The 27,172-nt window shown below is 45.5% G+C and overlaps 1 protein-coding gene across 1 annotated transcript; it reads right to left on the minus strand.

The window, feature by feature from the left end:
• Positions 1 to 27,098, minus strand: LOC130389417 (proprotein convertase subtilisin/kexin type 5). Its single transcript, XM_056599200.1, has 16 exons — positions 26,874 to 27,098; positions 25,107 to 25,310; positions 24,932 to 25,000; positions 24,727 to 24,769; positions 22,198 to 22,343; positions 20,712 to 20,900; positions 18,557 to 18,643; positions 18,281 to 18,476; positions 17,579 to 17,802; positions 14,911 to 15,153; positions 11,934 to 12,179; positions 11,262 to 11,457; positions 2,701 to 2,909; positions 2,425 to 2,525; positions 2,157 to 2,328; positions 1 to 2,049 (listed from the first exon to the last, which is right to left on the minus strand). Exons 1-16 carry the CDS (start codon positions 27,046 to 27,048, stop codon positions 1,655 to 1,657), a joined length of 2,895 nt encoding a protein of 964 aa, XP_056455175.1. The 5' UTR covers positions 27,049 to 27,098; the 3' UTR covers positions 1 to 1,654.
• Positions 27,099 to 27,172: the final 74 nt, after the last annotated feature.

Here is a 27,172-nt window from a genome sequence, read left to right on the forward strand (position 1 = left end):
CATAGTTTATTTTACACATCTGTTCAAGTCAACAATCGAAGTTATAAAAAACATACTCAATTTTGGCAGTAATTTGCTTCCTTGTACTTAAGGCACAACATATAATAAAAGTATTGAGTAAAAATAAATGCATCTGCCTACATGTTTTTGACATTATTACAGCAACAATTGTTTACTAATTTGATTCCTTTTATATATCATGCAGAAAAAAAACCTTTATTGCAGCTATGTCTTATATTTACACAAATAAATCAGCATTCAGTCGTAAACTTGCAAATGTTTACAATTTGTTATATTTCTACATCTTATAACCAGTGTTGGGGGTAACGCGTTACAAAGTAACGCAAAAATTAAGTGGTCAATGAAAAGTACGCGCTACAGCGCGTATTTTTAATGCGTTACAAAGTAACGCGTTACAGTAACAATATTACTTTTTTGGGTAACGAAGTAAAGTAACTCATTACATTTTAAATATCGGTAACGATACTACTTTACTAGACTATAGTAACGCGCTTTCCTGCGTTACCCAAGCCGTGTTTGCTTGCGTGTAAGTTCTGATTTGTTGTGGTGCGTGCATGCAGGGCCGGCGATCGGCACAGGCGACCGATCGCCTAGGGCGGCAAATGTGTTGGGGGCGCCCTTAATTAATTAATAAAAATATACGAAACAAGCGAAATTAAACCAAACATGTTCCCAAACGGAACGGAGAAGGGAAGGGGCGCAGGATTAATTGTTAGGGCGCACAGAAACCCTCACCGTAGTACGCAGGACAATGTGATAAGCACCCCCAAAAAGATACGATTCCCAAGTAACTTTTTTCGAAAGTTTTATAGTAATGCTGTCTATCCAGTTCACCGTCATTCCTAATTAGGAATGACGGTGCACTGGATAGACAGCATTACTTTCAAACTTGAGAAGTCTGCTCTTGCCTGCAAGAGGGTGAGAGGAAGACACTTACGATGCCATTTTTTGCGAAATAGATCAGGTTAATCAGCCTTTGGACCACATAAAGTAACAGCCTGTGTCATCGCCACTTAAGTGCATTTCTGTTTTAATTGTATGGGATGAAGTGACCTTTTTATATTTTTCATTGACCACTTCATTTATGTTCTCATGTTTCCCAAAGCCTGTGTTTTGAAACTTGTGTGTTGCTACTGACTGACCACACCAAAGCCTACCTTATCCTGTTTGTGGATTTTACAGTGAGGCATATCTTTGTGCAGACAGGGATATTGTTCTTTCATATGGTTTATATATAGATTTATACAATAAACACTAAGTGATGATAGGGCTATGATGTTTGTCCATGTATCCACAGTAAGTTAAGAAACGGGAAAGTAAAGTAATAAGTAGTGAAGTTACTTTTCAAATGCAGTAACTAGTAATGTAATCTCATTACAATTTACAGAAGTAATTAGTAATCAGTAACTAATTACTTTTTTTGAGTAACTACCCCAACACTGCTTATAACATAAAACAATTCTGCTGCCTACTGAGCGTTGCATTTAGCAGGCACTTGATGACATTGGCTTCTAAAAATCACCTAAACTACTCTGTTCTTCTCCCCTTCCCCCCACCCATGAAGAATTTATATAAACTTGTGTGTGTGAATGTTCACTATCATAGGCACCGCGGCGGCGTTCTGTCTATTCGTCTAGGATCGGTTGAGGGAGTCCACGTTGTCATCCGCGTCGTGCTGGGCGGCGTCGGGGTCTTGGTCGTGGTAGAAGCTGTAGCGGCGGTACACCGACCCCCCCTTGGTGGTGTACACCACGTCCGCCTCGCCGCCGCCATCTGGCTCGGGCACGCCGTGGGGCATTGTGCCTCTCGCGCTCCCGCTCAGTCTCTCGTAGCTGCGGTGCCAACACAGCCTCTTCTTGGCCCGCGCCCTGACCAGGGCGAACACGGCCAGCGCCAGTCCAAGTGCCAGCAGCAGGGCCAAGGGGAGGCCAGCCAATGCGTGCCCTTCGCTCCTGGCGGGCTCCGTGTTCAGGTTTGCCTTCCCGCCGAGATCTCCCGACTTGGGCAGAGGGGCCTCTGTACACAGGGCTACGACATGGAGACAGGAAAATGAAACGAAAGGTGATGTGTAAGGCCACGATGACGTGCCTGGGATAATACCTGTGATAATGCGAGACCACAGGGCCAACGTCTACCTGTGATTGTGTCACACACGCAGCAGTTTGTGTCGTTCCCCCGGGTTTGGCAGCAAGGGGCACATCGGCCCTCCATGGCGTGGAGGCCGAAATGGGGTAAGCAGGATAGACAGTGGGCAGGCCCTGCACCGGCACAGTGTCTGCACGAGCTGTGGCATGGCTCACAAAGGTCCTGCAGTGGGCATCCAACACACATGGAAACACACATGAAAACAATGACCTATCACAGATTGGTAATTGATTGTTCCTGGACAGCAGGTCTACTTGCCTTTTGTGCGTAGTACTTGCCCTCCTCACACCGTGGGTAACATACGTTATCCAACAGGGTGTTGCCCAAGTCACACGTCAGGCAGCTCTTAGGAGAGGCATCTGCAAACAAGGAATTCAGGAAAGCCATAAAGGTCATAGTCGAACGCAGAAAGGAAGGCAAATACCCACTTAGACGCTAAGTACACTAAAAAACACAAGGAAAAACATTTACATAGGCTGGGATGTGTATTTGCCCTCAGCTAATGATTAAACATTGATCTGCGGCAAGACGTACCTCCCGTGCAGGTCTGGCAGCTGATGTGGCAACGATGGCAGACGGCGTCGAGTTGATAGAACCGGCGTGGGCAACGCTCCACGCACAGCCTCGTGCCCAGCAGCTCCAACAAAGGAGCAGCGCAGGCTTGGCAGGACCCAGGCCCCGGGCCCGTGCACTGTTCACAGGAGCGGTCACACTCCTCACAGCTGGAGCCTTCTCGGTAGTACCTGGTTGTGGAGGGAACGCCGAAGCTTAAGCCTATGGATGAACGAAGCTGCAGCTGTGTATGCATTTCAGATAAGCTCACAGGCAGGGCTCTCCCAAAGAAAAGTGTTTAGTAACTAGTTGGACCCTCAAAATGAAGACCCCGGAAAACAAAGACTAAGGGAGTCTCTCTGCGGGAGTCCCTCATGGAAGACATAGGAAGCCAGCAGTGACTGGACTGCTCATCTCGCAAAAGCTGTCCTATCAGATCCTTCCACTGGAACACTTAACCAGATCTACATTTCACACCCTTCCTATCAAGCTCTACATTGTGGTGATAGAGATAGATGCCCTTCTGCCCTTCTCGGCAGCCTTCCAGAAAATGACACACCACTCGTTGTCCTGGACGACTTCAACATCCTACCAGAGAAGTTGCACTCACCTGACATAACCAACTTTTTCGCCACCTTTGACTTAACACACTCCCCTTCTCCCCCCACCCACAGGGCCGGGACCCACCTTGACCTAATATTCATGATGTCCTGCGGCACCTGGGCTCTCTCTGTTACCCCGCTCCCTGTGTCTGAACATCACATTGTTGCATTTTTCACTCCCCTTGAAGCATTGGTGTAGTCAGGGGCGCAACTGCCTACTTTCTGGGGGGTATGCAGACACATAGCAGGCGCCCCCCCCCCCCCCCTCTTTGATCTGGGCACAAATTTGACCTAAAACACACTCTTATATTGAATCAAGAAATTCATTTTGAGTGCACCAGGACAGATATCCGGTGTTTTTTTTAGAGGCAGCCTTTCTAAGATGCTCTGCCAGTGTAACATCATACCGTGCTATAAGAGATCAAGGATACCCAGAAAATTTCCATTTCTAGGATTTCCTATCTGTGCATTTTGTCCCTGTGAAAAAGAGTTTCCTCGACGCACAATGTTGTTGGTAAAAACATATTTTTACTTAAAAACAGTCGAGTCACTTGCACAACTCAAGCCACCCTCCAGTCTAGAACTCTGGCCCTCTTAAGGAGCACCAGAAAAGGTGTGGCTCAATAAATCTATGAGCCACAGCTGCAGACTATTACAGGGCTAACAGCCAGACAGGAACACGTGAATCTTTTAAAACATGTTAACACAGTGAAGATGCCATTCACATCTTCACAGTCCCCCTCAGTGGCAGGTTTCTTTCTGCAAGGAAGAGTATGCAGTCGATCACTCGAGTCAACAGGCTCTCTGCAATTCGTTATCAATAGTTTTACCTAGGCATAAGCGGGGTGCCAATTCTTTCCACATCAGATAAGCATTTATGTGGTAACCACTTGTTTCATGGTGCTTCAGTATCTTTGAAAGACACTGCCAGTTATTATACCCCACCACTCTAGTTTCACCAAAAAGCTTACATGCAAAACAATAGACTCTGTTAGAACTGTTGGAGTACAGTAACCAATAGGGGTGGGAAAAATAATCGATTCTTCGATGCATCTTAATACTGTGTAGAACGATTCAGTCTCGATTCAGATACGATAATAATCTTTTCTTTTTTTTTGGGGATTATTAATTTATTAAATTTTGGATTATTAACAGAGTTATAAAGTATCAACTTTATAACTCCGTTTTTACTGGGTCTATTGACATAAAACAAAGACTTGCATAGAGATTGAAGTAAAACAAAATAACCACAAACAAGTTCCTTTATTTTTCTTGTTATGATCCGTTATATTGTAGGCTCCATTCTGATCAGTACACAGTTGCAAGACAACAGTAATCTGTTGTTTTACTAGTAGTAGATTTAGCTAACCTGTATATTTACAAGCCTCCTCTTGATACACTGACATAAAAACGACCTTCCCAATCTTTCTTTTTCTATGTTGTGACCCCGAGGGCTTTCTTCTCTACCTCTCATATTGAGGTACGTGTCATCAGATGACAATACGGTTCAAATGAAGACACTCTGGCGCTCGCCTCCAGGGCGTAGTCGAGGGGGCGGCCACTGGAGCGCCGTGTGGGGAGGAGGGGGGAGGGAGGCGAAGGAGCGGGGGGGCGCCTTATCAGTTACGTTCCTCTGTTATTGATCATCATATCATGTACACAAACGCTGTTAAATACAGAAAATGCCGACTCAAATAATTTTACTTCCATCGCTTTGGCGCCCCCTCTGGTTCGGCGCCCCTATGCGCCGCATATAGTGCATACCCACTTTTTGCGCCACTGGGTGTAGTCTACTTGATATGCAGTATACGCAGTATACCCACTTAAAGATGTGCAGGGATACGTATCAATCGTTTAGTGACAGAACTTTTACTTCAGTGTTTGTTTTTCACAAATAGCGGGTAGAGAATAACTGCAATAAATTATGTTTAGCAGGGGAATTTATCTCCCACATTCACTATTCATACAATTCCCCCTGCACGCTCACGCTCTTCCCCGTCTCTGTTACAAAGCGCAAAGCTGCCCCTGCATCTCTGCATTAGTTGGTGGGCCAAGCCCCTCCCTCTCGCGCTGTGATTGACAACCCACACAGATTGAAAGTCAACCGCAGGAACAACTGGCATAGCAGTTACAGCAACTGGTTACAACAATAAAAAACACAACACAAACATTTAAAGAGTCCCAGGCTACATGCTACAACAGTGTCTTTCAACCTTTTTAGTTCCGCGGCACACTTCAGACAAGGAAAAAATCCCACGGCACACCAACATGTTATCAAACGCGAAATTTATTTAAAAAAATAAAATAAAATACAGTAGCCTTTACAGTTATTGTTCAAAGACTTAAAACTCACTCAGTGTGAAATCTGGGCCTGTTTAGATGCACACAAACGTGGTATCCTGGCAGAAATTTATGAGAGGCACACGCATAGTTCCTCATCAATTGATCGCAGACGTTCTCTGTTTTTAGTCTTTATTGCAATTAGACTTGAAAAGCCAAGCTCGCAGAGTCATGTTGTGGAGAAAGGGAGCAATGTTGAGAGAGCCTTGTTTGCCACGATTGGGTATTTGGCAGCAGTCAACCAAAAACTATCCAGCTGTAGGTCTGCATGGAGCAGTTTTAATGTGCGATCTTCTTTCAGTTCCATTAGTTATTCTTGCTCCTGCCAAGTCAAATTTGTTTCTTTATCAAACACAGACCTGGGTCCTTGACCCAGTCAAATGAGTTGGTGTTGGCTGAGGGAAAATAAAATGATATTTTCTCTTCAAGTGTTTTAAGGTGTTTTTTGATCAATTCGCACAAGGCGAATTTGTGTTGACCTGTTCTTGCCATTTTTGGGCGAGGGGGAACATTTTAAGAGTGTCACCCCTTTCCAAATGCTGTCGCCAGAGGGAGATCCTTGAACGGAATCTGTTTATTTTGTCCGTGCTTGAAAGAAGGTTTTCATCTCGACCTTGCATTCGAGCATTGAATTCATTCAGATATGCAAACGTATCTGCCATGTATGCACACCATTCATCACTTGCAAGCAGCTTTGCGTCATCGAACCTCTTCTTTTCAGTCGAAAATATTTTTAATTCCTCCCTCAATTCGTATACGGGGGCCAGAACTTTTCCCCGGGACAACCACCGGACTTCCGTAGGGAGCAATAAGGCCTTATGCTCCGCTCCCATCTCCTCACACAAAATTGCAAACAGTCGGCTTTTCAGGGGTCTAGTTTTATTGTAGATCACCATGCTCAGTTATCCAACAAACTGACCAGCTCCGTTGGCAAAGTTTTGGTAAGAAGTGCCTTGCGATGTAAAAAGCAATGCGTGACTACAACATTAGGGTTCTTCTCTTGAACCCTGCTCACGAAGCTTTTGATGCGCCCGACCATGGCTGCAGCTCGGTCAGTGCACATACTTACACAACTCAACCACTGAAGTCTTCCTTGTTCAAGGTGCTCTGATGTGACCCGAAAGATTTCCTCTCCTGTGGTTTTATCGGGCATTGCTTTGCAAAAAAGGAAATTCTCGCGGATAGTCTCTCCAACCACAAAGCGCACATTGGCCATTAGTTGCGCATGGCCACTGATATCTGTGGATTCATCCAGTTGCAAAGCATATTTCTCAATACAACGTCCTCATCCTCATCCTCATCGTCATCCGCTTATCCGGGGTCGGGTCGCGGGGGAAGCAGCTCAAGCAGGGGGCCCCAGACTTCTCTTTCCCGGGCCACATTGACCAGCTCTGACGGGGGGATCCCGAGGCGTTCCCAGGCCAGTGTTGAGATATAATCTCTCCACCTAGTCCTGGGTCTTCCCCGAGGTCTCCTCCCCACTGGACGTGCCTGAAACACCTCCCAAGGAAGGCGCCCAGTGGGCATCCTTACCAGATGCCCGAACCACCTCAGCTGACTCCTTTCTAAGTAAAGGAGCAGCGGCTCTAATCCGAGTTCCTCACGGATGGCTGAGCTTCTCACCCTATCCCTAAGGGAGACGCCAGCCACCCTTCTGAGAAAACTCATCTCGGCCGCTTGTACCCGCGATCTCGTCCTTTCGGTCATCACCCAGCCCTCATGACCATAGGTGAGGATAGGAACGAAGATCGACCGGTAGATCGAGAGCTTTGCCTTGCGGCTCAGCTCTCTTTTCGTTACAACGGTGCGGTAAAGCGAACGCAATACCGCCCCCGCTGCTCCGATTCTCCGGCCAATCTCACGCTCCATAGTACCCTCACTCGCGAACAAGACCCCGAGGTACTACGTCAATACAACGTATCTTCTCGAAAACCACACTCTCTATGTCCACAGACATATCATCAATTCGTCTCGCTATGGTCTTATCTGAGAGGGGGACTTTAGCCACTTCTTTCTCTGCATCTGGGCCTAGAATGGCATTGACAATGGCTTTACAGGCTGGTAATATCAATGTTTCCCCCACAGTGTAGCGCACTTTTTTAATGGCTCCTGTTTCGCGCTAATGTTGTGGCCGTGGCCTTGCCGTGCTATGTTCACAGGCGCTGAACGCGCAGATTTTAGCGACTATCGGGGTTAGACGAGAAAATGGAAGAAACCGCTGATTCTGAAACTGTAAGAGACAATCACAACTTCTCACACAGTAACAATTAAACAAACTCACACACACTCACAATCTGACAATCTCTCAATCACACAAACTCACACACTAACAATCATTCACTCACAATCACATAGACACTGTTCTTCTGTGACACACTTTTCCTGTTCTCCCTGTACTCACTTTGCATGCCCTGAGTCTATGTGTGAGAGTCTGAGGCCCCGTCCACACAAAGCCGATTTCATGGCGAAACGGTCTTGTACGGTTCGGCCTTCCGTCCACACGAAGCCGGTGAATCCGCTGACCGAAACCTTATACTTCTGAAACCACCCTCAGAAGTGGTTTCAAATTTACCCGGTTTCGTTTTGGATTCGTGTGGACGCCTGAAACCGAATGAAACCGTAAACCATGACGTCATCGCCCCACCCCTCAACCCTCTAGCCAATGACTGTTAAGCCCGCGGAGTCACAGAACTCCCAACAAAAAAGATGATGGCGGACTACAGGCTTGTAATCGTATTGCAGCAGATCATGTCCCTTGTTGGGTTGCTAAGCCATTATTTATTGAGACTGTTGACTGACTTGTTTGTTTGTGTTGTTAGTGGTTCGGGGGGCAGCCTTTATGCGCATGCTCGCCTCTTCTTCTTATTTAATTTTCTTCTGGATTTCTGTAGCAGAAGCAGCGCCCCTTATGGGCCTGGCATGTGTACTACAGCGTTTCTACAGATCTACCTGGTTTCGCTTGACTCCGTCTTTACGGAGATACTCCGAAACCGGATAGATCGAAACCGGAACGGTTTCGCCCGTTTCGGCTTCGTGTGGACGGGGTGGTCTCTTTTCAGCCTCTGTAGTTTTATAGGTTAAGTGAGTTTGCCAGCAGGTTTTGATGTGTATTCAATTTCAAGTTTTTGTGTTTTACATTTTTTGGGCTGAACACAACCCAGATCATTTTGTCAGGGCCTGTGACATATTGTAACCTATAGAATTGGATTAAAAATGTTAATGTTACAAATATTTGCAAGTGTATTGGTTTTAATTCATATAATTTTGGATAAACATAATTTGTTATAATTTTATTTAAAGGTTGATGTTTTTAATTTTGCAAAGATTTTTTTTTTTATTGTTTTGGTTCAAGGGTTATTCATTTGATTTGTAAAGACATTTATTGTTTTATTTAAATTTTATTTTATTCTTATTCTTATATTTTATTATTTCTATTTGAACATTGCTGTTTTACATGTTGCTCGTGTAATAAATGACTGTCCAACTGTTTTGTTTGCCTTCTCATTGGGGTGCTAACGCGTCTTCATTCAGATAAGGTGGAAACGTGCCGGTACTACCTGTTTACATTGTTGGCTGTCAATGATTGGCTTGAATTGATCTAAACGTCATTAAATGCGACACTGGTACAATTTACACACTACTAGTAATGTTAAAACGTAAATTGGTGGTGCAACCAAAATTTAGAACAACTTTAGTTTGAAACTAGCTACGTCAAGCGTAGGGTTAAGGCAAACTTTACACCCAAACTTCAGCTTTACGTTCTGCTGGCGCAACCGACTGCAGAGGACAATGTTTTCATCCCATTGTATATCTCGTTGTTACTTTTAGATGGCCTTGTTCTTGTGGACTTAGTGTCAGGCTAGGGAATTTAAAACTAGGCCTCGGTTAGAGTGGAGGGAAAGAAAGTTAGGTAAATGTCAGCCAACATGCAGTTGGTATACCCAATTGAAATTCATAAAGTTAATTACTTTGCAAATGATAGTATAGCTAATTCATGGTCATTTTTAAGGTACAGCCATTTCAGACTTTTACATAATTAAATTACTGTATGGTATTTTAGATAACAACAGTTAGAGCTTTAATTAGAGCAATTAAAAGAGTGGAATATTAGTCTCCTTTCATCTCTTTCTCATGCATTGGTTATCCATGGTTGTTAACTATTGCTACTATAGATCGACAAAGGACAACTTGTTGTGTTCACAAAACCTTTTTGTGTTCTATTTGTTAATACTGTTATTAAAACTGATAAGCCTATTCAGCTTTCCATTATTGTTGATAATACTTGCACTCTTAAATCCATGCAGCGGGTTGTAGACCCATGTGTTGCTGAGTTTGGTGCCCCATAAGCGCCGCACATGTACACGTACTGGCGGGACGGGTGTGCACGAGGCTCGGAGGGAATCATCACAGTATACCCACTACAATAAAATAGACAACACCACCTACTCCCTACTCCTCACTACCATCTCTCAAACAATTCTCTCAGCTGTACACCGAGGACGTCTCAGACACTCTGCCATCCTCCCTCTCCCCCTCTTAGGACTCCCTCTAGAACAAAGCCGCTCCTTAAGAAACCGGCCTTTGACACTACCGACATCTAGAATTACAGACCGGTATCTCTTCTTTCATTCATTTCTAAATCTCTCGAACGTGCCATCTGTAACCAACTGTCCTCCTATCGCTCACAAAACAATGTGCTGGACCCTCATCAGTTTCAAGATACACCCTCAACTGAGACAGCTCTCCTCACAGTGACTGAGTCCCTCCGTGCTGCCACTGCTGCCTCTAAGCGTATCAGTGGCAGTGACAGAAGAGTCAAACCACACACCCCAGCTCGAGCGCTCCGCTCAACTACTTAATCTGGACGTCTAGTACCACCATAGCTAAGAGAAAGCAAGAGTCGAGCATTAAAGTAGCAACTCTTGTCTGTTTCGGCACCACAGTGGTGGATCGAGCTCCCGACCGATGTCAGGACCACAGAGTTGCTTACCAGTTTCCGAAAAAGACTCAAGACTCACACATTCAGAGGTCACCTGGAGTCTGCATAGCCACCCCCTCCCACCCACCCCTTCCTTCTTATTGTATGTTATTTGTCCTGGCACTTAATGTACGCACTTTTTGTATGTCACACTTAGTTATGGTACTTAATCTTTTAGTATCTATGTTTAGCTATCTTTGTTGTGTACGGAGAATGGGTTAACTTAGCGAATGTTAGTGCTTTGCACTTGATTCTATGAACATCTTTACTGTACCGACAGCAATATATTGTTTCACCTTCCTATGACAAATGTACTTAGTGTAAGTCGCTTCGGATAAAAGCGTCTGCTAAATGCCCTAAATGTAAATGTAAGTAGCTAAATGGAACGTAAATGTAAGTGAAAAGGTGACTATCTGATTAACCACATGATTGTTGATCATGTCTGAGTTTGATCATTTGATCATGTCTGATCATTATGGTTTTGCCAGATATAAACAATCTCCTTCTCTTCTCAAAAAAAAAGAAATGGACTCCCACACTCTGACTTTCATACCTCGTGGATGCGAACGGCTAACCAGACATAAAGGACGTGCAATCATTAAGTAGCTATGTGATAAACATACCCTGCGGGACAACTGGACAAACAGAGAGTTTGGAGACGCAGAAATCCAGGTGAGCAGGTGAGGCAGTCGTTAGGGGAAGGCCCCGAACAGGCGGCACACACGTGGTCACATGGTAGACAGGCCCTCAACTCCGCCCCATCGGCCGCCTGCTGAGAGCTGAACGTCCTGGCAGGGCACACAGTCACACACGTTCTGTCTGGAGGAGTACACACACACACACATGCACAAACACACACACATGCAGGCGCATTGGTGAGCAAACGCACACACAAACACACACACACACACACTCACAGGTGGGTTTCGGATTGCAATTTACATACCAAGACTTTTTTGTTTCACCGCCTGGGATATTAAAAGGTAGTTTAATATAGTTGTAACTTTGTCATTCCTTTAAAAGAAAGGGCTTTCGTGGCAGGAAATCTATGGCACCGATTTTGGTTTCACTGGTATATTTAAAGGAAGTTTATTTTTACTCGTCATTCTTCTAATTGAAAGCGCTTTTCTGTTGCATTACATTAACCAGGATTTTTGCTTCGCTTTAAATTCCTTCGATATTGAAAGGTTGTTTAACATACTTTGTTATTCATCTAAAGAAAGGGCTTTACCCTAACCAAGACGTTTGGTTTCCTCTCCTGCTCACCAGTCACAGCAACAAGGCTTAGTGCTTACTGTAGAGGAACTTAGGCGCAGTGCACGTCAGGCATTGGTCCTGGCCCTGCCCGCTGCAGGAGTGGCACTGGCGGTGGCAGGCCTTGCAGGTGAACTGGTCGTCGTGCAGGTAGGTTCTGGGCGGGCATTCAGTGTCACCAGTCACGCCACACAACAAGGTGCTTGGGTCCAGCACTAGGCCTCTCTCACACTGGGTACACTGGTTGGCCTCAGAGCCGAAGCATCTCGCACATGTCTGGTGGCACTCTGAAACATACGATCATAGGGCTTGATACCATCACATAGCCCCAACTCTACTCTACTCTACTGACCTCTACGCTCTGCTAGTACCGGGTACCACTGCAGATAGTACCTGCAGATAGTTCCACCGCAATGTCAAGGTTGTCACGACGATGCCGCACAAAACTACCCTGCCGCTTTCTTCAAACGGACAGGCACGAGAACAAGGGAGGATATTCTCCCAGAAAGGAGACTTGTTGTTTCAGATGAGGCCGAAGGCAGCAGTAGAATTCACTGCCCAAAGAATCAGGAGAGTTGGGGAACTGGCGGCTGTGTGCTGGATGTCCTGTGTCTCATAATGCTGACACTGGGATGATTGTAGTGACGGTTCTGTCATAGCCACAACTGTTGTGCTGTGTGTTCTTCCCCTGTGCCTGCCACACCCCCTGTTTGCCTCTGTGCTGTGCCTTCCTAACTAAACTGTTCACACCTGAGGGGTATTCCATCAAAGTCGCTAACGAAAGCGGCGCTTAGTTGATTAAGCCCAGTTAGAACTAACGCCAACTTCTACTTGAGGCAAAAGCCGTTCCATCAACGCAGTTCTGCCGCGCCTTGCTCAGGTTAGTTCAAGCCAGGCTTACGTTATCGTGGATTAGGCACGCTCACGAGATATGTAAGCAACCCAGAACCGTGAATGTCGAATCATGGATCAAATGTCCGAAAAGGACTGAGAGGGACCTTTTCTAGCAGCGAACAGAAGCTGCTTGTGGAGGTCTATGAGGAATACAAGCATATAATAACTCAAAAAGGGAACACCGTAACCATTAATAAATACAGGGAGGCTATCTGTCAAAGAAATTGCTGGTCTGTTGAATGCATAAGTAGTATTAAGCTTAACATATTTTAATTGAATATTGACCATGGATTTACAAACTGGGTGATAGTCTCGAGGTACCGTGTCGGACTTGCGCCCGGTTGACCGGGGTTCAATCCCCACACAATTAGTACATTAGGAAGGATTCTTCGAGAAAACATGCCATTTCTTTTCCATTTCTTTGAATATTCTATATTGACTGACCATTGTATTTTTCTCAGCAGAAGTGGTCTTGGCTGCCTGCCGAGAAACTCACCTAAATGGAATTTATGTGGCTGCAATTACCAATGCAGCAGTGACATTGTGACAAAGGCTTCACTATCAGTAACATTAATATTAACATTAACTTTACCATGGGTTGTTGCAAGTTATATTTGGGTTCTAGGGATATTGTAAGACATATTTATTAGATAAAAAGTAAATTGTTAGGTCTAATTTCTATGATATAATGGAAATAACAAAAACAAGCCAACGGCAAGAATTCAATGGACACGAACTCGGGTGTCCCATACTACAGGGCAGATGGTAGACCACTCAACTAACTGCTTGTTAAAAAATCTAACAGAATGCATGGATTTGTATAAAAATGTGTTGAGAACATAGCCACGATAACAATAGATAGCAATTCATTTTATTATTTTATTTGTATCATTTAATTTTAGACCCTTAGTGAAAATATACGCGGTTTGTACTTCATATATGTACATTTATGACAAAATTGTGAGGACTAGGCTTGTCGGAACCTTCTGATGGTACACTTGTTTCCGACAGATGGACTTCTCTGGAACACCGATCAAGTAAGCCTGACAATTAGCCTGGTACCGACCAGGTTAGTTTGGTCTGATAAATTGCCATGGTTACTAAGCGGAGATTCACTTAAGTCACGTCAATGGAACACAACCCTAGCTTAAAGTAGCGAGGCTAATCAAAATAAGCCCGGCTTTGCCTTTAGCTTGGTTGATGGAATACCCCTCTGGCCTGCATCAGCTCATCAGCTTTTGAAATACACCTTTCCCTGATGTTGTCGCCAGATCATTCATCGAACTTCAGTGGTAGTTATCCGTACCTGGCTCCAGTATTTAGATTTACTAGTTGTTTGTTCTCTTGTAGAAATCTCATGTCTCACCTTTGTTTCCTTTGACACAGTGTTTTGTGGATCAACAACCAGCCTACCTACTTCGCTCCCTCCAGCCAGAAGCTCTCCACTCTCGAACCCGTCCCATGCCTCACTCCTGCTCTACTCAAAATAAACCTGCTCATAACTCCAACTACCGTCCTGTCTCTGTGTTCTGCTGCTGGGTCAAGCTGCTATCGAACCCTAACAGAATCGCTCTATCCCATCATTGGTCTGCAGTGTTTTCACGTCACCTTTTGGTTTCGTCTCAGATCACTTGACAGAGATGATACCAGTAAGGTAACGGGTAAGAGTGTGGTCGAATTTTGCCGATACAATGAGGTGGAAAAAGGGTCAACCTCTCTGCGTTGGATTGTTTACCCAAGACCTTACGACAAACACATCGTAGGCTCTTGGTAAACTCCTGCTCTACTCAAAGTAAACCTGTTCATAACTCCAACTCCCGTCCAGTCTCTCTGTTCTGCTCCTGGGTCCAGCTGCTATCGAACCCTAACGCATTATAAATGCATTGATGTCACATCATTGAGATTTCAATCCATGCATTGTAAATGCATTGGGATTTAGATTCAGAGAAATATGTTTGCATGCTAACTTGCTTTGCAATATATGAATGCCTATTTTACCTAATGAGTGGACTTTAATTGATCATTATTAATACATTTATCCATTATTAATCATTCTAAATACAAACATATACAGATATACATATCAACATCAACATAAAAGGAGATTAATGAAGAATGCCTCACCTTGGCATTCCATGGCTGCGGTCTCGTAGTAGGTGCCGGGGGGGCAGTCCGTGGCACAGGCCCCGTCGTACAGCTTGGGCGCGGCCTTGGAGCACGTCTCGCAGTCGTCGGCCAGGGGCCCGAAACAGGTGCTGCAGGTGGGGTGGCAGGTGCCGCAGCGGCCATCCTCCATGTCGTCATAGTACCCCGCGGGGCAGCTGGCCTTACAGGCGCCGTTCAGGATCAGGTACAGGAAGCTGCACCCTTGAACCACATCCGGTTTACTCAGTTGTTTAGGGAATACTCCTTAATACTTTTGGGAAATACGTTTATTTTCCACTTTCCCATAGATAAGATCAGCGAGAATCACAATTCCATTATTGGGGTAATTTAGCTTCATACCCATCACAATTTGGGTAAGATTAACTGTTCACAAAGAGACTAGTGAAGTCACTGTAATGTCTTTACTAGGGAGACACTGAAATGTTTATTTCACTCTCTCATCACTGATGGAGCTAACCGGTCTCATCCGCCTCCATTGATTTCGGCTACCTCGGTCAAATGCCAACCTCGGACAAACTCCGCTGATTGAGAAAAATTTGGTATTGATTCTCGTTTGACCATATGGTGAGTAGAGAATCAATTCTTCACCAAATTTGTTGTGTTCCTCAGAGCAGAACTAAGGCATTGTAATAAGGCCCAACAAGTCACTTTGGCAAGTGACCATGGTATAAGCGGGATAATGCCCTTCGAGGTGTCCAAAACAACCCTAATTAAAGGGGACTACTTTTTGAGGGAGATGACCTCAAACAGAGTATACATTTAATTAGAATGCAATACGAATAAGAAAAAACATAATTATTAAACTATTTGAATTGTTTTATTATGTTGGCAAGCAAGAAGGCAGGGCAATAAACCTTCCCGGCTCGTGGAAGGTTACCGCCCTCGACTTCCGTTGGCGCTAAGCCATCCACGAGCCGGGCATATTCAACTGTTTATTGCCCTGCCTCTCTGTGATTATCCCTTACTTAATAAATCTGTGTTCCAGGTAGGGATTCTGCTCAGTCCGTATCTCTGCCCCGTGTGCCACAGCTTTTTTCTTTGCGTCCATATTTTGAGTTCTTGTAGCTGGATGTATTTGCAGCTATATTTTGTATGTTAAAGGGGAACTATGCAACTTTGGCCACTTCTTCGCTGTTTTCTTGGTTTGCGCTCGCTTTGAGCTCCCCCTACAGCTTTGGAGGAGATATTTTACAACACTGTCGTAACAACTCGTTGACGACCCTTCCCCATCCACTTCTACGCTAGTCATGTGCATTGTTTTCAAAGAAGCCGGCGAATGCATGGAGCCATGTCCGAGATAGATGTTCATAAAGAGTAGTTTTACATTTTGAAAGGGTGTATGTGTTACAATGAACCCATCCTTTTTTATAGTTGACAGGGAGATGTTATATCCTAGATTAGAATTGTTTTATCTTTGGTTGTTGAACAGAATGATTAGTGTAAGAGTGTTGGCCAACATAATACATAACAATAGCATGAACAATTTGCGCAGCAATCGCACATTTGTGTATCTGCTCAAGTACGTCACTTTTGTACGGAATTACAGGGAAATGGATTTAGAGATCGAGACGGTATACTGTCGCTAGTCCCCGTAGGAGAGCTGTCATAGGCAGATGCTGCTGTGTCTGAAAGATTAGGGACACATTTATGTTTACGTGTAAATGCTTGCAAATAAATACTATTGTATATGGTTATAAAATGTTTTCTTTAAATAACTGATGTTTGCACCACCTTTCTTTCATTTGTTCAATAATACACAAGAAATGCAAGTGGCCAAGAAGGCCTGCTCAATCATGGCTGACGCAACCCGCCCCCTGTGCTTTGAAAAAATAAAAATAAATTATGCCTGCTGCCATGACCACATGTAACGAGTGTGATTCTTTTTACTGCTGTCTGTGCATCAAATTGCCTCTCAGGGATAATAAAGGTGCCTAGTACTTGTATAGCTGCAACTGTTGGTCCTCAACCTGAATTGCCACGTACTATATCCTGCTTTTGATCCCCTTGTCACTTTGTCATTAGTTATTATGTTGACTCTGTTGATAACATTATCTGGTGCTTGCAACAGTCATTATGTTATATCTTTTTATATCCTTCCTGCTCATCGCCAGCAGAGCAGAATCCCTTGGGTCGCCGCCGACGGCTAACTAAGAGTTGATGATCAGTTAAGACTAAATCAAGTTATCTATCAGATTACCTAGCCCCTATTTATCAAGAGCCCAAGGTCATTTTGAAGCAGGTGTATATACAGGGTCGGGTCTATTTCTCAAAGATGCCCTACAGACAGGGCCGTAGCCAGCTTTTGTAAGATAGTGAGTTCTGGCAGTCCTGGACCTCCCTTTTGCAAGGTATTTTGGGGACAGTTGCGGCTTCAGTTGCAGGGCTTCAGTTCACACACGGCAGACACAAAGCAACAAGTCTCAACTGAATTAAGCATTTACCCATCTCAGAGAAGTCCTCAACCGCTGATTTAGCATACAGTTAGCATTTAGTTTCTAATTGTATTTTTATCTCTAGAAAAATTCCAGAGGCCCGGACCTCGGTGAGCTCACAGCTGGCTACGGGCGAGCCTACAGGGATCAGTAGGCTCCCGACCCCTGGGAGCGTGGAACCAGGAGGAACTCACTGAAACAGGTCCTCTGGTCCGAGCAGACGTCGCAGTGAGGCGGGCAGCGCCGGCAGGTGCCGTCCTCCCCGGGGAAGGTCCGCAGGGAGCAGTTGAGGCCGCAGCCGCCGCTCTCCAGAAAGCGGCCCTCGGCACACGAGAGGCACTGGGTGGGGCCGGCGTCGCACGTCAGACAGGAGCCGTCGCAGGCTTCACAGGACCCTTCGTTTGTCTCGAAGAATCCTCTGTCGAGAGAGAGGGGGTGTTATAGGATCCGGCCCTCAGGAGCCACGTGGTTTACGTACAGGACATGAGACACATGGTTAAGTGTGTAATAAGTGTGTCACTTGTTCAGAGCTCACCTAGACTCTGCATAGGCACCCCCTTACCCCCCTCAGACCCCTCTTATGCACTTGCTGTATGTGGTACGTCCTTGCACTTAATTTACACACTTATTGTATGTTGTATGTCCTTGCACTGAAAAATAGTAGTTAGCATTGTGTAGCATCTTATTCTAGCTATCTTTGTTGTACAAGGGGAATGGGTCAACCTAGCGATTGGTAGTGCTTGGCCCTTGGTTCCAGGAACATCCTTACTGTACCAACTGTGATAGATTGTTGTTTCTCTTTCTTCTGACAAATGTTCTTATTGTAGGTCGCTTTGGATAAAAGCGTCTGCTAAAGGCCTTAAATGTAGATATAATAGGATTTGAGGAATGCTTACTCTGGGCAGTTGGACCAGCACTTTCCCTGGTGGAGGAAGATGTAGCTACTTCGTGAGCAGCTGGTGCACACGTCGCTGGAGCCCAGGCAGGCCTCACAGTTAGTGGAGCAGGCCTCACACAGCTGGGTGGAGGTGTTGGCGTAGGTCCCTTGCGGGCAGTGCTCTACACATGAACTCTCAGGGTCCAGGAGATGACCTGTGATTAGAAAAATGTTTGAAATTACATGAATGACAACCTTTGCGTTGGCGGCATGACAGCAGTAGTTTATATTGTACCTGTAAAACAAGTTGAACAGTCCAAAGCTTGTGGACCAAAGCAGGTCTTGCAGGAGGAATCACAAGAATGGCATTCACCGCTCTTGTCTGTTTCAACATATTAGAGAGATAAGAAAGATAAGATAAGAGATAAGTAAGATAAGATAAGATCATTCAGACGGGATTTTGCAAGTGATGGATAAATGAAATATCTTACATTCAAAGATGGAAGTTATCCCCTTTATGACCGGCTGTAGACGGTAAAGTCATGCCGTATGTTTGCTTAATAAGCTACGGGTAAGCAGCTCCGGCTCTCACTAACTCAATCCAGGTGGCATCCCTTTTGTTAATTATATACCCGCTACAATATGCCACCAAATAGACACGCCTGAATTGATATTATTTTTACATTTCACTAACCCTAACCTTCTTTATATTGGATGACTATCCTTTGTATACACTCCCTCCTTATGATCCAACAAGACGCACCTCTTCTGCATACATTTCATTAACTGACCTTCGCTTTTTAGGTTTCAGATATTATGTTATATGTTGTTGAATTGAACCAAATTAATACAATTAATTCTAAATTCTACTAATCTTAAAAATAAAATCCTAACTTCTCATCCTAGCTTAAATTATGGACTCAAAGATAGGAGAAATCCTAACTTCCTATTACAGAAACAGTCCCTAACCTGTTGGTTGTTTCCTATCTTATCTTTGGCCTCCTATCTTATCTTAATTTGGGTAATCCTAACTGTTCTGTCAATCAGATTTTTCGATCGGCAATCATCAGTCTTCACTCAATGTGCATGAGATTGATAGAACGAGTTACTTTTAACATTAACAGAGACTGTTGCTAAAGGATCTTTGTAAAGCAGACCTACTAGCAGTGCTGCTGAATTTTTTTACGGCCCTTTTTCAGTTATTGACAGTTATTTTGAATTTAGGACAGGGTGTGTGGCCACCTAACTTAGGGATTCTAACTCAAGAAATTCCTTACTTAGGATAGTTCTGTTAAGTTAAGTTAGGAAACCTCCTTCTGTAATACCAAAACCCCTAAATGCCTTCCTATCTCAAGATAGGATAGGATTTCAGAGTTAGGAAGTTTCTGAAATGAGGCCCGATTCCTAAAGACTGTCTGCAGTATGACCAGTTGTTGTTGTAGTTTCACTGGGTCGTTCAGCAGTGGAGGTTTGAGTCGTCGTTCCACCATTCTGTCTTCCTCTAGTACATTCTAATGGGATGGGCTGAGTTTGAACTGGTAAATTTCCCACTTGAGGATGTCTTCCTTTCCAACTGAGTTACAACACTGATACACGGGAAGAAAGACCCACCGTAGAAAGACAATGCCCTCTAGTGGGGGAGACGTGTTATAACACTCAAATGTATCTTCATTCAAGCTCAAAATTTTAACAGCTTTTCCTTAACCATGAGTGGTTACTTTTTGAATGCACAATTCAAGCATGACCTCAATCCTTAATGATTATGGTTTAAGCCGCTCCTCTGAAGAGCCCACGATATTCTTTCCCATTTGTGTATCAATAAAAACGTCCAGCCACACTATCCACAAAAAAAGGTTAGGTTTAGGGTTAGGGTTATGAATGATGAATACTCGGAAACTACTGCGAAAACTGCATAAAAGCAGTTTGTATCTAATGGCATCCTTTGAATTTGTTAATACACACCGAAATCCCCCTCGACAAAGCTAGCCAAGAGGAACGGATCAGATGGATCTAGGCAAGGACAGCTGTCTCTCTCACCCCCTTCTCTCTCTCTCTCACCCCCTTCTCTCTCTCTCTCTCTCTCTCTCTCTCTCTCTCTCTCTCTCTCTCTCTCTCTCGGCTCTCTCTCTCTCTCTCTCTCTTCTACTCTTCTTCTCTCTCTCTTTCTCTCTCCTCTCTCAATCTGTCCTCTCCATCTCTCTCTCTCCTCCTCTCTCCTCACCTTCTCTCTCTCTCTCTCCTCCCTCCTCTCTCTCTTCTCTCTCCTCTCTCTCCTCCTCATCTCTCCTCCTCTCTCTCCTCCCTCTCTCCCTTCTCTCTCTCTCTCTCATCGCTCTCTCTCTCTCTCCCTCTCTCTCTCTCTCTCTCTCTCTCTCTCTCTCTCTCTCTCTCTCTCTCTCTCTCCCTGTCTCTCTGTCTGTCTCTCTCTCTCTCTCTCTCCCCTCACTCACCGTACTGGCCCTCTGGACAGCTGACCAGGGGGCACTGGCCGTGGACCGATGGCTTCCCGCCCACACAGGAGTCACAGTGGGTGGAGCGCGGCCCGTGACACGACTGGCAGGAGCTGTGGCAGGTCTGGCAGCGCCACCCATCGGCGTCAGGGAAGCTCTGCCGGGGACACTGCTTCACACACTCCCCGTCTGGGGGAACAGAGACCCAGACGGAGGGTCAACACGTCGCTGGACAACGCCTTGAGGAACGGCACGGCTGAGCCGGGTCAGAGAAACGGATCTACACGTTCTATCGACAGATATTATGGTTAAATGGAACCCTATTTTCATTGGCTAGGACTTCAGCAACTGTTTACTTATTGTAATCTTGCTCGCTGTGGCAACCCGGCCCGGGCCAATTAAGGAAATGCAGAGCACCTGAGGAACAGGTGGAGAAGCAGGGCTTATGCTGCGTTCGAGTATTCTCTGCGAACCGACTCGGATATCGGATCTGACCCCACGCCCACACTTCAAAAACTGGACGCCACCCGGAAAGCTGTTGTCGCGGTAGCATTGGCAGAGGACCAGGCGCTCCAAAATAAGTAGGCTATAGGCCATAGGATACGGACGCAGTAAGGTATTGCAGTAATACGAGTGATTGAAATTGCCATTTAAACCAACAAAGTGGTCCAAGCACAATGAAAACACTTCATACTTCAAGTCACAATGGGCGCAGCCATCTTGAATTCTGTCTCGGAATTTTGCTCGGTCACCACTGAGTTCAACCGAGATGGCGAGTTCGCCGTCCGAGGAAAAGGGGCGTGTTTTTGCGTGTCGCTAGGCAACTTCCTCGGACCTCCGAGACGGATGGATATTAAAACGCAGCATTAAATAGCCTGCTTCTCCACTCATTCGGGGCTCTCCCAGCCATGTGGTTCCTGTACGAAGAGACCGGTCCTCGTGGGTGACGGGATTCCACCCACGGAGGATGGAACCGTTGATTCCTCCCAGGTTTTTCTTTCTTTTGTGTTTTCAGAGACTTTGTGTTATGTTTAGGATTAAACATGCCTTTTTGGCTTTTTTCTCGTCAAAGTTGTGTCCTGTTTGGGAGCTCACAGCTCACCGTGCCGGGTTGCCACATCACTGAAACCAGTTCAGAAAGTAAAACTTGGACTTATTGTGCTCTGTCCAACTGTCCGTCCTGGGGAACGATGGCCTAGATTCTACTTATTTTGAAACGGGACTTGGATAAGCCTTGATTCAATGTGGTAAATTAGTCCTGTTTGTATACCACCTATTTAAACAAGAGAGTGAATCGAGAGAATTTGGTGTGCTAAATTACAAATTTCACTTAATGCTCAATGTTTCAGTTCTTTGCTTCAGAGACGGATGTGGTGTTTGCACCATCGAATGGCAGCCTCTGCGCGAGTCCCCTCCTCCCTCCTGGTTTGCATGAACCACGTATTTACATATCATGGTGGAGAAGACACGCCACCGTTTCCATCACCATTCATGAAGTGTCCGGTCTGGCAGGCCAGGCAGTGTGTGTCACTCCTGCACTCGGTGCAGGGCGCGCTGCAGAGCTGGCACAGCCTCCTCTCCGGGTCCTCGTAGGTGCTCTGGGGGCAGTGTCTACGGCACTGCTGCCTGAAGCTGCACAGGAGACACAGGAACACCCCCCGGGGGGTTAGGGTCAGAGTTAGTAGGGCTGTTTCTTATATCTCTGAAAACATCCAGGAATTAAATTCTTTCATTCATAATTATTTTGTCTGGTAGGAGTTAAAGGACAAAGCAATATATATATAGATATATAGATACACACACATATGTTTTATGTATTCCACTATTGTTTCTCTCGCTCTCTCTAATATTTTTTGAAGTGAAAGAGGGAGAGAGAAAGAGGTAGAAAGACTACAATAGAAATAGAGAGAGAAGGACGAAGAGAGGGGAGAGGGAGAACGAGGCAGAGAGACAATAAGAGACACAGTCAAAGATATGCAAAAAGATGGATGCAGAGAAAAAGATACACCAAGTCTTAGGCTCCTTGTTCCTAAGACTTGGTGGCCTGAAACCTGAGTGCGAGCACTTCACACATAACCTGGAAGACGTGCGTCATGGGCTCAGCATGCCAGCACAGACCCCATCGGCCTGCAGCTATGACTGGCTGCAGCGCAAGGGTCCAAGAGCCTCGGCTCCAATCACTGAATGAGAACCAGAACCAGAATAATGTCCGCTTTGGTTTCTCCCCTGTTGTAGGTCTCTTGTTGTTTATGAGGCTGAAAGTTCACTGTTTCCTTGCTGACGTGACGTGGCAGGTGTTTAATCCTTTGAGTGGCAGACAGGTTGCCTTTTAAAGATGTCAGACAGCACCAGTTGAACACACACACGTACGAGTACGCTTTCAGACAGTAACAAATAACGAAGACAGATTAACCTTCTGCTGCTGTCTCTACCCCCGAGAGTGTGTGTGTTTTCTCTGTATCAGACGATCTGACCGCAGACAGACACGTCCCGCTGTGTTGCCATGGCGTCGGTGCTGGGATGCGCTGATTGTTTGAAGAGGAACAGCTGGATGCGCCACATAGCATCCATCATTACGGCCACAATGGAGGCTGGTGCCCCCCCTCTGGCTGGGAACAACACCCTCCCGGGGAACCATGGGGGGCCACGGAGTCTCCAGGCAAATATTAGACTGCGGCCTGCTCAGGGAGGGGGCGGGGCCACCTAGCACATATTCTATAAGGCTTATGGGGAGAATTCCTTTGGGGTTGCTAGTCGATATTGGACGAACATTAAAAAACTATTGAGAAAGAAATGTAAGTATATGTGTATTATTGTTTATTGTATGTATTTAATATGTTTAATTATTAGAATGCAACTATATAATGCAACTGATCAGGGTAAGTTTAGGGCTGTATTTTGAGGTTCTGGATCCCCAATGCCATGGGGATTGCATTAGCCATAGAGGCTAAGGCCGGCTATGCTGTCCCCATATTCGCATTGACCATCTTACTGGTGAATAGAATCATTAGATACAGAACGACTTGTATTGTTCTGTGCTAGTCTGCCCTTCACCTCACCTTACCTCGCTTAATAATTGACGATAGAAATAGGAAACTAGTTAGTTCACGTGTTCAGTGATTGCTTAACAAAGTCAACAATAATAACATAGTTGTGGTTGGGAAAACACACACAAACACACACACACTCAAACTGTTGAATCATATTGGGTCATTGTTACAGCTCCCCCACACTACCCGAAGGGTTCAACAGGTGAACCTTTTGTCTTTAATCCATACCTCAAAAACTCGATGACAAACACACACGCAAGCACGCACACACACACACACACACACACACACACACACACACACACACACACACACACACACACACACACACACACAAGCACACACACACACACACACACACACACGCACGCACGCACGCACGCACACACACACGCACGCACGCACACACACACACACACACACACACACACACACACACACACACACACACACACACACGCACACATACACACACGGATTGGATTGACTGAGGCATTCCTCTGTAGAGCGCGTGTAGAAGGCTGGGTAGTGGAGCACAGCATGGGGGGGATCAGGTGACAGGGCTGTATTATAACCTGGCTCACACATCACCAGGTAGCCCCCAGCTCAGGACAGACAGACACAATCCCTGCTCTGTTCCCACTGCGGCCTGTGTGCCCCGCTGGGTCTTCGGTGAATCAAGTGGGCTACGGTTTGAGAAGATAACATTGTCCAGAAATCACTTCACCAAGAAGACAATGACCGAAACATAACATTTGTGCCGATGACCTTAATTCAATAACTCATTTTAAACACATGTTCTACGAGGATTGTATGCAACAGGCCTGTCAAGGTATGATACAGTGTGGTACGAGCAGCAGCAGAGATATTTGTTCTCATCTCATCTCATTAAGTCATATTCCCCATGCAATACAGGGATGTACATTGAGCCAAAGAGAATTATTGTCTCATCATAATTAACTTACAGAAAGTGACTTTCCGCACAGCTGGAGCAGATCTCAGGGTCATCTGCACAGAGAGGAAAACGCTCAATATAGTTATGTTAAACTATTTTCAACTCATGAAAACATTTGATCTAATAACACAAATACAGAACCTTTTTCTCAATACAGTAAGAAACCATGTATGATGAAGAAGATAAAAGACAGTTAAAAAAGGTGACATATATACCTGTGGAGCATTCCCTACAGCCCACGGCGCAGTCCACGCACTCCCCCGTGTCTGGATCCTCTGACTGCCCTGCAGGAGATCGTAAGGTGAGGACCCTCCGTACAGCCCACCCTACGGTGACCGCCTCGCGCTCACCGTAGCTCTCCTCTACCGGACGCTAATAACACATATTTACCCAGTTCACAGGAGGCCTTCTGACAGACGCCGTTCAGGAGGCTGTAGTGCTCCCGGCATTTGGCACAGACGTTGGCGTCGCTGCAGAGCTCGCAGTTGGCCATGCAGGGCAGGCAGACCCGCCGGCCGCGGTCCGAGTAGGTCCCCCGGGGGCAGTGGAGCCGGCAGCGGCGCTGGTGGAGGTACCGCTCGTGTCCGTCCTCATCTGTGAGACGGGGAGGTCGTGTTTGAGTTCACACATTCTGACCGTGTGCTGGTGTCTGCTGGTGTAAAGGCCGCCGGGCTATTGGAGAACCAACACGTTGACATGCTGAAAACTGGGGCATCCTCAGTGAAAAGTGGTTCAGATGTACTTGGTATCAATTTTTATGATAATAAATAAAACACATTTCTAAGTAGCAGCCAATAAGACCTCCCAAATGCTCACGTAACAGCTGAAAGGGAGAGAAGAAGAAAAATAGCCATTAGATCTAGAGTGACAAATGATAGGCAGAGATGAGAGTAGAGCTAGGAGGGACCGAGAGTCGGACCGTTCAGACCAATGCTTTGCCCCCTGCTGGTGGTCTGCAATACTACATTGTGAGGCAGTACTGGGCTCCGCTTTGAATTTTCAGTAGGCCTACGGACACGTCTGCTCCAAATGACACATTGTATTAAAAAAAGCAGAGATAACCATCGAGTACCTGGTTACAGTTAGTCACACGCACGCACACACCCACACACACCCACACACACACACACACACACACACACACACACACACACACACACACACACACACACACACACACACACACACACACACACACACACACACACACACACACACACACACACACACACACACACACACACAAAAAACCAAAGGTATAGGCCCAATTGTAAGAAGCACATCGACAAGTCGAATAGTGGAAAAAAACTGAATGACTCAACATCTAAACTCCGTGCCTTCCAAATAATTATAAATGGGATAATTGTCACCCATTTGGTAAAAGTGAATGGGATTGTGAGATATCGAAGTGAGAGACAGAAAGAGATGAGCGAGAGAGAGAGAGAGTGAGAGCGTTAAAAAGTGGTTGAGAGAGAGGGAGAGAGAGAGAGCGAGAGAGAGAAAAATAGAGAGGGACAGAGAGAGAGAGAGCGAGAGAGCGAGAGAGAGAGAGAGAGAGAGAGAGAGAGAGAGAGAGAGGGGGGGGGGGGGGGGGGGAGATAGAGACAGATAATGCAACAGAATACGTGCCCAGGGGGATATTTGCCTCTTTGCCTTGGTTAACAAAGGCTCCCTTTTTGAAATGATCAGATTTCGCCTTAGAAACCCAATCACAGCCACTGCGTTCTGTGGCGTAGTGTGTGAGAGTGTGTCGGAATTGGAAAAGGAATATAGCGCCCAGTTATTTCGCCAACAGCACAGGCTAGCCTACTATATAGCCTAGGCCTATTATTAACATTTAATAAAATATGTTGCTTATAAACAGTATTCTGTCTCTTTCTAATTAGTTGTTACACATATAGTTTTGGATACGGTCATATAGTTCCAAAGCAACTTTCCTTAACAACAGCAACACCCATAAACAAATTGATTCACAGGAAGGACTTAACAATTCACAAGTCAGCTTTTACTTCCAGAACTTAAACCATGTTGATAATTAACAACTTTGATATCATATTCCACCTTCCCCTTCGTTATCCATGCATTAGGTTATGTTAGTAAGAGTGGCAGGCCCCCTATGAGTTATAGTAACACCATTATAAACAGAGCGCCGCTTACCGACTCCACAGGTGGTGCATTCGAAGAGCTCGTGGCCCTCGCACTCGGAGCAGGTGGGGTGGCACAGGACGCACTGGTGCTTGAAGAGGAACCGCCCGGCCTCACACGACGTCGGAGCTCTACTCTGAGTGGATCCGGCAAAGTACAGCATCAGAAACGCGATGGCGAGCTTCATTGCAACCGCGAGGACTCACATCTATAAAGACGCTGTCCTGAATGGCTTTGGCAGCAGGTGGAGAGAGAGAGAGAGAGAGAGAGAGAGAGAGAGAGAGAGAGAGAGAGAGAGAGAGAGAGAGAGA

The sequence above is a fragment of the Gadus chalcogrammus genome, chromosome 9 (genome assembly GCF_026213295.1).
Source record: "Gadus chalcogrammus isolate NIFS_2021 chromosome 9, NIFS_Gcha_1.0, whole genome shotgun sequence".
Lineage (NCBI taxonomy): Eukaryota > Metazoa > Chordata > Actinopteri > Gadiformes > Gadidae > Gadus > Gadus chalcogrammus.